The sequence below is a fragment of the Pogoniulus pusillus genome, chromosome 6 (assembly GCF_015220805.1).
Source record: "Pogoniulus pusillus isolate bPogPus1 chromosome 6, bPogPus1.pri, whole genome shotgun sequence".
Classification (NCBI taxonomy): Eukaryota; Metazoa; Chordata; class Aves; order Piciformes; family Lybiidae; genus Pogoniulus; species Pogoniulus pusillus.
In genome coordinates, this window is record NC_087269.1 from 42803115 (window position 1) to 42817479 (window position 14365).

The 14365-nt window shown below is 36.2% G+C and overlaps 1 protein-coding gene across 2 annotated transcripts in view; it reads right to left on the reverse strand.

The window, feature by feature from the left end:
• The window catches only part of NRG3 (neuregulin 3), a 393773-nt gene that overhangs the window by 214994 nt on the left and 164414 nt on the right, over positions 1-14365 (reverse strand). For both annotated transcript variants that reach the window (XM_064145391.1, XM_064145390.1), the window contains exon 2: positions 12736-12865. In XM_064145391.1, coding sequence (XP_064001461.1) covers positions 12736-12865 — 130 coding nt within the window. The remainder of the gene's footprint in view (positions 1-12735; positions 12866-14365) is intronic.

Consider the following 14365-nt stretch of genomic DNA (forward strand, 5'->3'; position numbering starts at 1 on the left):
GAAACCCGCAGAGAAACAGAGAAAAAGGCTAGATCTTTAAAAATAATCTAAACTATTTCATCCTGAAAAAAAGAACAAAATATGTAGCACAACTAAAATTGTGCCAAACCTCTGGAGCTTGCTTTTATTTTCTGCAATTTAAAGTAAAATATTTCTGGGATAAGATCAGTACAAGTTCCCCACTACTAATTTTCTCATTTCACATGTGAAAACTTTAATACCAAATATCTATTTTTCAAGCAGTAAAAGGTGACAGATGGTCGCTTAAGCCTAATTAGCTTAGCTATTGTTCTTCAAGTTACTTCTTTAGGTGCAAAATTAAGAAAACAAAGAGAAGAGGGAAGAATGGATGGAGGCCTGTAACCAAATATGCATAAGTTACTTATACTGAGATTGCCATGTGTCGTAGCTTTTAAAGATAGTGACAGAAATTAAACTTTCAAATGAAATTGGAGGAAAAATACAGAATTATATTTAGAGAGAAATACAGAGATAGGCATTACAAAGCAATTACCTCATCCCTGGAAAACCCCTTGAATTTTCCCCCCCATGTTCTTCCGCTCTTCCTGATAAAGTGGTGCCTGCCACACATATAGGGCAGGAGGAGGAGGAAAGGAGAACAAATTGACCTTGTTGTGAGTTTATAAAGAGACAGCAGAATTATTGGATTGAATAACAATCTTCTGGTCCCCAGAAGATTTTTCAACCCTATAGTCTCAACCTGGGACACCATGACTAAGAAGGACAGAGAAGTGCAGGGAAAGAAAAGTGTAGGTAGTTGTAATAGTTATCAGTTTCTGTAAGCTCATTACTTAACCTACAACACAATGAAAACATCAATTTTACTCAACTCTAGTACCCCTCACCGAAATCAGACCAGAATATAAGTATGTGTAAGATCAGTTCTGAATATTTAACTTCCAGAAGTGACAAGAATCTTGAGTTTCAGAATACAACAAAACAGTTTAGACATTATTCTGCTAATTACATGGTAAGGTATAAACAAAACAAAACAAATCATATAGACAGTCACACCAGAGCCCAAACTAAATCTTCCTTACTCAATGGCCATAAGAGTACACTAAATAGCACACATAAGAAGACTGATTTCTGCAATACTGTATGTTTTACAGTGTGTCTGTTTACCCCAGACACAAAGTCCTTTAAATAACTTCATACACTGAGTGTGCCTAGCAAGGCAACAGAAATAAATTATATATTTAAAATTTATTAAAATATATACATTTATTATCCAATTGACAACATTCTGCCCTAAACTATACCAGAAAGGATATCTGAAAGATATGTAGTTGAAAACTCTTTCAATAAAGATGATCTCAATGCATTTATTCTCTAACATGGCTACTGCAGATGGACCTTGCTTGAATAATATCAAGATTTAAAGGAAAAGAATTAATGGATTTGCTTCTTATTTACTGGAATAGTAGTCCTACATAAATGCTCCAAAACCATACTCCCTTCAGATCCCACTTTTTATCCATAAGAGCTGTGCATCTAAATGACATCATAAACCTAACTGACACACAAGAAAGAGCTGTAAGAGGTGTAAAAAGCAAGAAAGACTATTTAAAAAGTCTCCAATACTGCTCACCAAAAATTTGTTCTTCTTACAAATTTTGAAGAAATTCATATATAGTTGGTTTTTTTAGTTTGCTTTTTAAGGTATGAAGCATGTACTGTTTCCACACCTTGCAACTTTGGATGAGTCAAAGCAAGCAATGTTTAAAGGCAATAGAGTTCACAGAATCAAGCAGGTTGGAAGAGGCCTCCAAGATCAGCCAGGCCAACCTAGCACCCAGCCCTAGCCACTCAACCAGACCATGGCACTAAGTGCCTCATCCAGGCTTTGCTTGAACACCTCCAGGGACGGTGCCTCCACCACCTCCCTGGGCAGCCCATTCCAATGCCGATCACTCTCTCTGTGAAGAAGTTCCTCCTAACATCCAGCCTAGACTTCCCCCTGCACAATTTGAGACTCTGTCCCCTTGTTCTATTGCTGGCTGCCTGGGAGAAGAGGCCAACCCCCACCTGGCTACGACCTCCCTTCAGGTAGTTGTAGACAGCAATGAGGTCCTCCCTGAGCCTCCTCTTCTGCAGATTAAACAATAATACATCCCTCTCGCTTTTCTTGTGACAAACTTTATGTCAGCTAAAAATGCTTTCCCAGTTGTTTACTTACGACAATCACTCATGACACCCACTACAATAATGTAGACAGGAAAAAAAAGGCTAACAATAATTCTTACTTAAATTTATATAGCTATAATCATTTACAGTAGGCGCTTGCCCTTCAGAAGTAATTCCAGAGATAACCTCTGACTTTTGAATTCTTCTGACAAATTATACTCTAATAATGCAATTATCAAGAGATCATTGACACATCATAACTATCTTAAGCAGCCTGCAGTATGAACTCAAATCTTTATGCTTATTCAAGCAGGAACAAGTTATTGCTCTAGGCTTCTGACATTAGCCCTCAAGAGCAGTTTTCTTGTAAAATCTGCAGCTTGCCATCTAACAAACTGGCTCATAAGGAAAAAAAAACAACTCATCAGATGTTCCATTAAAACCTTCTGATGAGATCTCTGAATTCACTTTATATACATCTTCTTATCAGATACTATTGTCAACTTGCTTAAAGAGTTCAACTCTATCTGCACCAGACTAACTTCAAGGAATTTGTTTCCAATTCAAATAATCCAGTCACTCCTAAATACTACAGTAATAAGGATAAGAACCAGAATATTTATTTATTCTACATAATGCATTTATGCTCATTTACCTGTCTAATTTTACATACTTCAGTTTTCATAACAGTACAGAAACCACACATTTTTATCTCACTTCTCTTCCCATTTGAGAGAGTGGGAAGGGTTTTCTTGACAGAACGAGAGAGAGGAAATAGGACTTTCTTTTTTTCTTTCATGGTCTCATTTAGGTTGATCTAGAGTTCCAGTGGATTAAAATTTTGGTAGTTAACATTTTGGTACAGTTGGCATTCATTTCTGTGTAAATGACTCAATTGTCCAGAGTTTATTTCTTCTCCTAGCAAGATTTTTTACAGCAGATCTTCTGGGAGACTGTGTGCAGATAGGATTAGATTGGAAATTCTATTGCTTTCAACGTACTTAAGACACTGGCAAGGAGAATTTAAATGAGAGATTTCAGATGTCTGCATTACACACTTCACAAATTTCTTCTTGCCTAAGGGAGTCAAGAACCACAATGAAAACCTTAACTCATTTCCCAGTTAATTTAAAAGCAAAGTTTGATGGTAGAATATTTGCATACATTAGCTTTAAAACAGATGCAACCTATTCCACTGATATTTGCACCCATATTTTGGGGGGCTTCTTTTCTACAAATACTTCACATGTACTACAAAACCTACACAATCATTTTTCACTGGCAGGTTTTGGAAAGCATGAGTTCTTGTAAATAGATGGAACAATGCTTTGCAGGGGAAGAACCTGACCATATTGTATTCTTTCAGCTTTCAGAATATCTCTCTTTATCTTGTACTTAGTTTCAGACAGCATGTACTGAGCAATAGCTTTCTGTATGTAACACATCTGTATTTTCCTTTAGAATTAGGAAACAGAAGACAGTTTAGAGACCATCTCTTCCACTAAAGATCAACTTTTTTTCATGGAAGTTTGCACTTTCACCAATTGCACTTGAGTAATTTCTATCAGTGGAAAGGTACTACACAATTGAGATGTCTTGCTAATCTCTAATGATAAGAGATATTTTCAGAAAGGTGTAAGCACAAGAAAAGGTGGTGATAAAAATTTAAGGTAAAATCTAAGTATTATTGCTAGTGAGACATCAGAATAAATGCTAGCACAGCATTGCTTCTTAATCTCTCACTTAGACACCAAATCAAGAAAAGCAGGAATTATTAGCAGATGCAAGAAAAAACTATCTTGGCTGCTGAGCTATCAACTACACTTCTCACTACTGAAATTCAATATTACAGGCCAACATTGTCTTCAACTAACCCTAAGGATCTTGCCAAGTGCAAAGGGAGCTGAATTGTCTCTCTTCCAGCCCTCCAGAAAGAGATCACAGGATATCAGGGGTTGGAAGGGACCCAAAGACATCATCGAGTCCAAACCCCCCTGCCACAGCAGGACAATACTATCTAACATAGATCACAGAGGAACACATCCAGACAGGACTTGAAAGGCTCCAGAGAAGGACACTCCACGACTTCCCTGGGGACCCTTTTCCAGTGCTCTGTGACCCTTACAGTAAAGAAGTTCCCCCTTATGTTGAGGTGGAACCTCTTTTCCTGCAACTTACACCCATTGCTCCTTGTCCTATTCCAGGGAGCAGTGAGCAGAGCCTGTCCCCCTCCTCCTGGCAGCCTTCAGATACTGATAAACATTTATCAAATCTCCTCTAAGACTTCTTTTCTCCAGACTAAAAAGCCCCAGCTCCCTCAGCCTCTCCTCATGAGTGAGGCCCTCCAGTCCTCTAATCTTCTTCATAGCACTCCACTGGATCCCCTCAAGCAGATTCCTGTCCCTCTTCAATTGTGGAGCCCAAAACTGAACCCAGTATTCAAGATGAGGTCTCACCAGGGCAGAGTGAGGGGGAGGAGAACCTTCCTTAGTTATAAATTTCCAGTAATATTTTTGTTTCACTCACATCACTGATCATTCTAAGAAATAATACTTCTCTTACATTTAAGAAGTGTGTGTACGCACAGATAAATGGAAGAATTAACACTGTTTGATTTGACAGATATTATCTATTGATTACAAATGTATGTCTTAAAAAAAAAAAGAAAGGTACACAGGGGACATGCTAAGCATGTAGCTATGGTTTTCCACAATATGCTAACTGAAACCAGATTTACATTGGCCTTTTAGTATTCTGAGAAAGAGAAATTAATTTCACTGGTTTTCAGTCTTCTGATATAAGTTTAAAACATACTCATTCTTTTAAGCTTCAACATTAAGTTTGGATGCATAGCTGCATAATTTTCCTTTATTTATTTTCCATCCTCACCCTCAAGAATATCAATTTGAATAAGCACTTCAAACAAGATGAAATGGACTATGAATGATGGTTTGTTTTTAAGGATATTTGCTTAAATCAATCACAGGTGCATTAAGTTAAATTAGTCTACAATTTAAAGATCTGGGTAGGCATTTTATATGTACAGTATTATGCCTCTTACCATACTGCTCTGACTAGGGAAGTGCATCCTCATAACCTGAAGCAGGATTTTTCACAACTTCAAAAGGCAGGCGTGGAACCAAGAAATTATATTCTTCAGTAACTTACATTTTCAAAGATTAGAAAGTCTGACCTGGTTAAAATGCTCAGCAGAAACCAAATAAAACCTGAACTACTATGAATACAGCATCTAGATAGAATCTTAAAACTGTCACTAAATGGAAAGATTCCTTTTATCCTGTATTTCTTTTTACCATGAAATCAAGTTATCCTCCCCCAAATAACAAGACCAACACAAATATTTTTCCAGAAAAATTAAGAGGGATAAATGGACAGTAGATGTTTTCTGAATTACAGTTCAGATGTAATTTGCATAGAGCTGTCTGAAGGAATAATACTCTGTCAACAGCAGCAGCAGTAATAAACAGCAATTTATTGCAGTCTTCAAAAGCTAAAGCATGTGCTGCAGGGTGAACTTTTGTAGAACACATCAATGGAAATGACTGCCATGGCTTTTGGAATACAGACTGTTACCCTGCTGCATTAAAACATTCACTTTTGCAGATATTTGAAAGTAATTGAACTTTGAAAGACTTTTCAATTTGCATATATGTATTTCAGCCTGTAAGTATTTTCTACTGCAGAATTTACAGAAGATTGAAGAAGGTATTGAAGTGAAAATCTGTAAATAAAAATCACTGCAAAATGGAATGTTGAGACTGTGAAAATTAATCAATAATTAAAGTACTTTGACAAGAAGCTTTCTCAAGAGACTATCTTCAGAATGTTCAATTATGGAAGCATGAATCAGGTGCTGTTGAATGAAGTTGTACATAATCAGGCATCACATATGTTCATGCACTACTTCAGCAGGAGAGGACGCTAAAAGACCCAGTTCTTAAAAACTATTTGTTATTTATTGAATTCTTACAAAGACTAGAGACAAGTGATAAAGTACTGGATTTATGCAGGTGAAGCATTTGGACAAAATAATTCAGTTTTGATTCCAGTTAACTAATTAAAAATGCTCAAATGCTATGTGTTGATTGCGGAAAATTTCAGACTAAACGGCAAAAATCATGCATGCCTGGGTTTTACCAAAGAAGTTACGGGCCCAGGTAACAAATCCAAGTCCTGCAAGTGTCTTGGGCTCTGTTTCATTTCATTTTGAGGTTTAGAAAACAATTTTATGTCTAAAATGATCAGTTCATATCTAAAAATATTTAGAAGGATAAAACAAGTACATGATAGCCAAGCCACGCAAGCTGTTGCAATTTCAAATAGCAGGAGCTTGAAAGAGAACACACAGAAGTTGCTGGGGTTTTTTATGTGGTTTTGTCTGAAAGAATATAAATATCTAGAAGTAGACAAGAAAATCTTGAGGTTTTCTATTAAGAAGAAAGAGCAGGAGAGAATAATAAAATTGCAGATTTGTTAAGAATATTACCTACCAAAAAAAAAAAAAAAAGTTTGACTTATTTGTTCTTTGCCAGCTTTGATTTGAGTACATCAATATAGGCAAGATGATTCTACTCTTGGGATGCCCAGTCCATGTGACAGACTTCTGGGCCAGAATTTCTGCTTCCTGACTTACTACAGGCCAGAATTTGTTAAAGTATCACAGTCACAATGCTTTAGGCATGGAGGCTGTTTCATTTGTCAGAATGACAGTAACAACCACATCACTGAAAGCAACCACAAGTTGTGAGAGTACTGCTGAATAAGCAGGTGATATAACATCAAGTGATACCTATATTAAACTATAGTTGCTTAATACACTTCACAGAATGTTAGGATTTGGAAGGGACCTCCAGAGATCAAATGTGGCATTTCAAATTCACCTCAGTTTTTGTAAAATAAACATGAAAGTAAAACTGGCATCATTTCCAGCTAATGATGTCTGCAATTATGCAAATATAATCTAGGTATGTGCTACAGCTATGCTCCTAAGTCAGTAATTTTCACAAGAGGAGGTCTGTTGATTGCCTTTGACGTGGAAAGTAACCTGAATTTTAAGCACAGTTTTCACAGAATTACAGAATGTTAGGGATTGTAAGGGCCCTTCAGAGATCAAGTTAAAACCCCTCACCAAAGCATGATCACCTAAGGCAGGCCTCACAAAAATGCATCCAAGAGGATTTTAAAAGTCTCCAGACAAGGAGACTCCAAAACCTTTTCTGGGCAACCTGCTCCAGTGCTCTGTCACATTTATCATGAAGAAGTATCTCCCTGTGTTAAGGTAGAACCTCCTGTGTTCTAGCTTGCACTTGTTCCTTGTCCTATCACTGGGCACTACTTACAAGTGACTATCACCTTCATCTTGACACCCACCCTTCAGATATTTATAGACGGGATCTTTAGTAAGATCCCTTCTCAGCCTCTCCTCAAGACTAAACAGCTCCAGGTGTCAGTCTTTCTTCATAGGGGATATAGCTTTATGTTACATTGTAAGCTTAATGCAATGGATTATTTTTCATGAAACTAACCTTGCAATTATTTGTGGCATCAATGAAATGTTTTATTTACTCAATAGTGAATAATTTTTTGAGTTGGCTTTATTTACATGTTGAAAGTGCTGCAGAAAAGTGTCACTTCAATATAAGGTGAGGTGAACACAGAAAATGGAGTAGCTGGTATTTTGAAACATTTGGGTCAGACTGTAAAAGTCTGGATAACAAGCCACATAACTAGAACAGGGAAATTATATTTTTAGATTTTTAACTTATGGTTAAGTACACATAGCATATGCCATGCTCAGAGCTGTTCTAAAGACCAATCTGTTTGATCCTTTTCTGCTTTTTTTCTGACAGCAAGGGCTATGTCTGAACTACAGATACTATTACACAAAAGAGTCATGATAAACCATGACAGTACAAAAACATTTATGCAAATTGGATTTTCTTTAAAAGGTAACTCAATTCTTCTGGTCTCATGATAGATTTAAACCAAAGATGACCAAATATGGTACCATTTTTGAATCTTCTAAGTGCAAAAATAGCAAGTCTTATCCATAAAAATGACCAAGACAACCATGCTTAAAAATCTATAAAACCTGAAAAATCTGAGACAATAACCATAGTAGGACTCTTTGGATGCAAATATACAACCTGCTGTGATTTTGTATAACTGGGAATGATCTTTTGTTCACTGAGAACTTGTCTCTGTTCTTTCTGTTGTTAGAAAATATATGCAGGCTTTATACTGTTTGCTCCATGAAGGACAGCAACAAAGGACATAAGCAAACACCTCATATGACATACCCAAATCTATAAAAAGTACAATAGAGCTTACTACCAACACTAATATTTCCAAGTAGTATACAACATTCTTAATAGCTTGAGAAATTTAACAGTGCAATCCTCTTCTCCCCTCAAATTTTTTACCCACTCATTCATCCAGTGCTTTCTGGTCCTAAGTGAGTGATCAGAAGAAAATTAAGAGATTAAAAAGAAAAAAGGTACAAGAATTCACTCTAAAAAGACCTACTCAATCCCCCAAAATCAGAGTGACCTGACATAGGGTCTTAGAAATAAAACTGTACAGGCAAAACCTAAACTTCTTTTTTTAAAAGGCTGGATAAGGATGTGCCTAGTTGAATCTGTACTTAATTTGTTTTGGGTAAATAACAAATAAAAGCAGCCTCATCATTTGTCTTAAATTCTCAAGAAGGAAAAAAATTCATCATATGGAGAAACTAAATAAGAAGTTCCTCTACTGTTGACCTACCCTATCTTTAAAACAAGCTTCTGTTAAGCCATTCACAAAAATAAATACTGAAGTCACACCTTCAAAATAGCACAAACAACGTGCACGGTTATCTTGTTTGTTACCTAACCACGGAGGAGAATTCAGTTTACATCCCCAGGCAAACTTTCACCAAGAGACAGTGAGTAAAATTTAGAATTTCAGATAAAAATGGACTTACAGAACTTGAAAGTTACTATTCCTATTCCTATTTTTTTACTATTACTATTGCTATTTTTTTTACTCCAGATGTCAACTAAGCTAAATAAAAAAACAAATCCCACAACTTTAGGAGGTGTCCTCTGTAAGTAGGTAAGAATGGAAGATGCATACAGTGGGCTGTTCAGACCCACTCATCCACTGTACTCCCAGTGGTCTCCTACAACATCATTTCACTCTTGCAGTTTACCAAAGGTACATGCCAGTCCCACTCTCCACAATCTCAGGTTCAAACATAACAAGGCAAAGAAATGTTATACCTGCCCAATGTCATTACTGGCTGCTAACGTTTGACATGTGCTCATCTTTTGCTATAGAACAATAGCATGATGAATTTGTCAACTCTGAAATACGCTTCAATTGTCGATTGAAATTGTTGATATTGACAGTATAGTTCACAAGGACACAGAAGAGGCCCAGGCGGTAACTCTACTATGCATTAATTGCTATCAAATACTTGTTTCCTTTAACAATCAATAGCATGTTTGTCCTCTAACATGTACACACAAGTGCACAACTATCTAAGCATATAATCTACTAAAACTCTTCAAATCTGACAAAGTGGGACAAAAGTTTTTTGCTACATCAAGGTCTTCTCTCTGCAGCTGTTCCACATGGCAAATTCCCATTTCAGTAAATTGGTGCTCTGTTCCCAGAACAGATGCAAAATCAAACTCCCAACGAGAATACACAATGCAGCTTGATTCGAAGAACAAAGTATCATTTTACTCTCTAAGTCTTCACATTTCCGCATTCAAATCATTCTTTTAATTGCAATGGGAATTCCATAACCCTTTCATTTTCAAGAAAAATCACTTTATCCCTAGTCAGAGGACACCTACAGTACATTGACATTGTATTTTTCCATGTGTGTACATTCTAGCTGCTATTTCAGATCATGGGTCTAGGCTACAGAGAGAAAAACAACTGCATCCCACTCACCACAGCTGGCCCTGACAAAGGGATTCGTAGTCGCTTACCAAAGTAGAGAATGAGAAGGTCAAATTAAAAGGTTTCTCTTCATTAATGGCAGCATATATATAGTATCATAAAAGTAATTCTGAACAAGCTGCTGCTTGAAGTGTTGAAGGTCCTTACAGAATTAAACAAAGCATTGTGACTAGCTTAATCACCCTTTCCATTTCAAAATGTGTCTTCTCTTGCTATATGAATTTTGATTGCCTTCTACATGCCTTTTTGTATTGTGCACTTCAAAGTACCTCACTGAAATAAGCAGATGTTTAATTCCCAGACAGAGTGTCAATGCCTGAAACTTGTATAAGGAATGCAAATCTGTTACACACGGGAGCTAACAGATTCAAAAATGATACCCCTGTTTCCCTATGGAAGAATAACACAAGAGAAAGTGATGACAAAATGTCACCCTGCTGGAAAGCATAAAGCCACGACCTTCTGGCTTCTTCAGTTAAGGGGAAAAGCTTCTAGTCCTTAGTCAGAGTGTGGCATTAAAATCACAGAAAATAATGAAGTATTTGTCAAAGTTGGATGCAAGAAAAGGTATTTAAAGCCAAACAAAACCAAACAATTAAAAAGACAACCTAATTAAATTTGTCCATTAAAAAAATATTTCTCCCTGCTCTCAATTTCTACCACTTTGAATATTCTGACAATGAAAAATGTTTAAATATTTGAGTGATATAACTGTTCACAGATGAAAATCACACACTTGTGTGAGAAATATATGTTTGAGCCGATCAATTCGTGGCAAGAGGTCACAGACAAGGAGGAAGCGGGATTCTGAATAAAACTGCATTCCTGCTTGCACCACCATCAAAGGTATGCAATAGGCTTAAGATAAGAGTAATAAGTAAAGATTGGCAAAGGAGGGAGGCATGTGGAAGAGACAGCCTTTTGCATAAGCAAAGGGAGGAAAGGGGGATTTGAATGGAAATGCATCCCTCCTTGCACCACCTTTCTGCATGAGCAAACAGAAGAACAAAAAGGAATTTGAAGTTCATGGGGACAACACTTAGGGGAGACCCCTTACTTCATCAAAGACTACCAGAGGGACCACCGGATAAAAGGAGACCTGTGGAAGAGACATCTCACATTCCTAAAAAAACTGATAAGGAAAACCCAATCTTTTCTTAGAATTAGTAATGAATATGTATATAGAATAGGGTATAAAAAGAGAATACTGAAGGCAAAGGGTGTGCATTAGGGTAGAGCAGAGTCTCCCCACGCACCCAGGCCTGTACATTGCTTGATTCCTGCCACTCTATTAAAGCCTTAACTTGCATGAACGCCAGTTTATGCCTGTTATTTATGACACTTGCTTTGAAGGAAAAAAAAACCACACCAAAAAAAAACCAAACACAAACCCCCCACCACCAAATAAATAAAAAAACCTCTGTAAAGTTTTATGAGGGAAGCTGAAAAATTCATCGTTTTCCCATGATACAAAATTAATCACTTTCCATGATATTTACTGCAATAAGCATACCATAAGAAATCATAAAGAGAGGAAGGCAATGATCACTGAAGCATATACAACTGAATGAGAAAATTTTACCAGCAAAGTATTAATATAAAAAAAATCTTAGGAATATTTATATGATGATACCCAGATTTTCAGCAATTTTTAAACCCATACATTTCCACTTTGAAATCGGACACAATCTGTTTACTTTTTCTCCTAATTTCACTGGAATTCAGCAGCTTAAGTCCCAGATCATTCAAGAAAGCTTCTGAGTATCTTTGCTGGGTTTTATTCCTTATATTAGAGATACCTATATTTAGATGCTTAGTTTAGAACTTGAGCATAAAAGCATCTTAGACAGATCTTCTGTATGCCCAATACAGTATCTCAGGAATAAATTAAAGCATCACAAGTACAGGTTTTCATTTTGGCCTACTTCTATTTAAAAGACTGTTTGAGCAGCTAAGAATTTTTTATATTCTCAGCTTTAGGGAGATGTTAGAGTACTCCGTTTGCATTTCACTCCCTTTTACAGGCATCTAGAATATTTAAATGCAGTGATCTGGTTTTGTTTTCTGATACCATTTAAAATACTTTCAAGATGGGTACAGGCATTTGCAGAAGTTTAGGAGTATAAAATTATACGACAGCTATACAGAAAGTTCAGATGGCTATGACAGTCCATTTTATCTTTCAGTATTTAAACTTAACAGACCTTAGTTCTTAAAACCACCAACGGAACAACTCTTCCCCTCTCTCAATGAACAGTTCACACAGCTATAGTCAAAACCCACTTTGAGTAGTCACACTCCTAGTATGTAAAGGACTGTAAGATTTTAACACAGGTGTTAAAAAAAACAAACACCAAAACAGCAAACTCAAACAAACAAAAACCCCAACACTACTTCAAGCTTGTGTATCTTTAAAAATAATCAACATGTGGGGTAGTTCTGCATTTCTATCTATAAGTGCTAGAGTAGTTAACCATGAACTGTGAAGGATGCAATCAAAGGGTAGACAAATTCCACTGCTTTACAACACTTTAAGTCTGAATTTACATCTTTTCTACTGCTGTCTTGCCTCAATAGACAGTTTTTCTGCCAACCACTTTGCAAATAACTTACCGGCAGTGTTTATGTGATCCTGTTAAGGTTTCAATCACAAAGCATTCCCCTTCATTGAGACAGTATGCAAGATCCTTGTCTTTGCATGGCTTAAAGTGCTCAGATCGCTCAGTGGAATACGTTGTAGTATCTGTGGAGAAAACAAAGAAAAAATTGCTGTAAGGCTAAATATTGAATGTTCTTAAAGTACATGGTAAATAAATGTCAACAAATTGGCCTCAGCAACATCAACTGATCAAGACAGAGTAATTAACAGAAAGCAAAAGCACAGGGCAAACTTTGATGGGACTGAAATATCACTTGCAATTAAGCTTCTTAAAAAGATTTTAAGGACTCTTATATCTGCAAATATTAGCAAAAAAAATAGACTGCAGCTGAGTTCAGTATAATTTCAACCACTTCCAATTTTCAACCACTTCCACTTTCCAATATCTCCTCTAATATGTAACACCTATTTTATACTCTTTAAGCAGAACACAGTATTTTTATATAAATACACTGAAACACGGTTTTAAGCACACAACTTTTTCCATTACAAATGTGCAAAAGTAGTTAACAGATTAATAATCCAAACTAAAACAAAGCAAAAAAGGTTCAACATATAAAATCCACAGTGAAAAAAAAAAACAAAGCCAGAAACCTAAGGACAATGCTAATCGGCCTAGAACTTAAACACAAAATGTGCAGCACTGATGCTATCATTTTAGATACATCAACTGTAGGTTTCTAGAAGTCCATGTTTACATCCTCACAACACAGTTAAAAAAAAAAATGATTACAGTGTGGACTGCTGGTCACAACTTTGGAATATGTTGCTATATAATGAAATTCGGAATGGGCTGACAGTGTATCAGGGTGAACTCTCATTCCTGTCTTCTAATCTAGCTCTGTAACTTTTAAAATCAGTTGTATTAATCAGCAATAAATTTTTCAAAGGAAGATTTTTGAATGACAGATATTTTCATTTTCTTCACTAAGAAAAGGGTTCTTCTAACAAAGTCTGAGCTTCAATGCAAACAATGATTTCCAGAGCCAATGTTAAGCCTTCATATACACTCTTAACTCTCAAAGTTCAACTTCCCACTCACTTCATGGGGAACAAGGGCTAGGATCTAATATACTAGTATACATTAAAATATATACCATACTAACTATCTCGAAGTATTTTGTGTTCTGTTGACAAAGGAATGAAACTGTGCTCAATATGCACGGAACTTTGTAAATTTGAAGTAACATAAGTACATTAACTTGCTTTTTGCTCATAACTCTATACAAATTGAAAATCCAGCTACCTTTTAAGGTGGATCGTAGGCAGTAGCACTTAACTACTGAAAATTTGCATGGACAAAAACCAAATAAACAACAGTAATCAAATATATTCCCATACCTTTTAAATAGGGAAAAAATTAGACAAAGTATTTGAAAGCATTTGTGATAATTACAAATGGTAGCTAAAAATGTTTGCTCAACAGCAATTCAACTCAATACAGCTTTAGAACACAACACATTTGTCAGCCTGCTCTGAAGACATAATCTTTGCAAATATCTCTCAGAAGGCAGTTGGATTATATAGACCTAATCTGAGATTTCCCCAGATGACAACAGAAAATAAGGACTTGGGGGTGCTAAT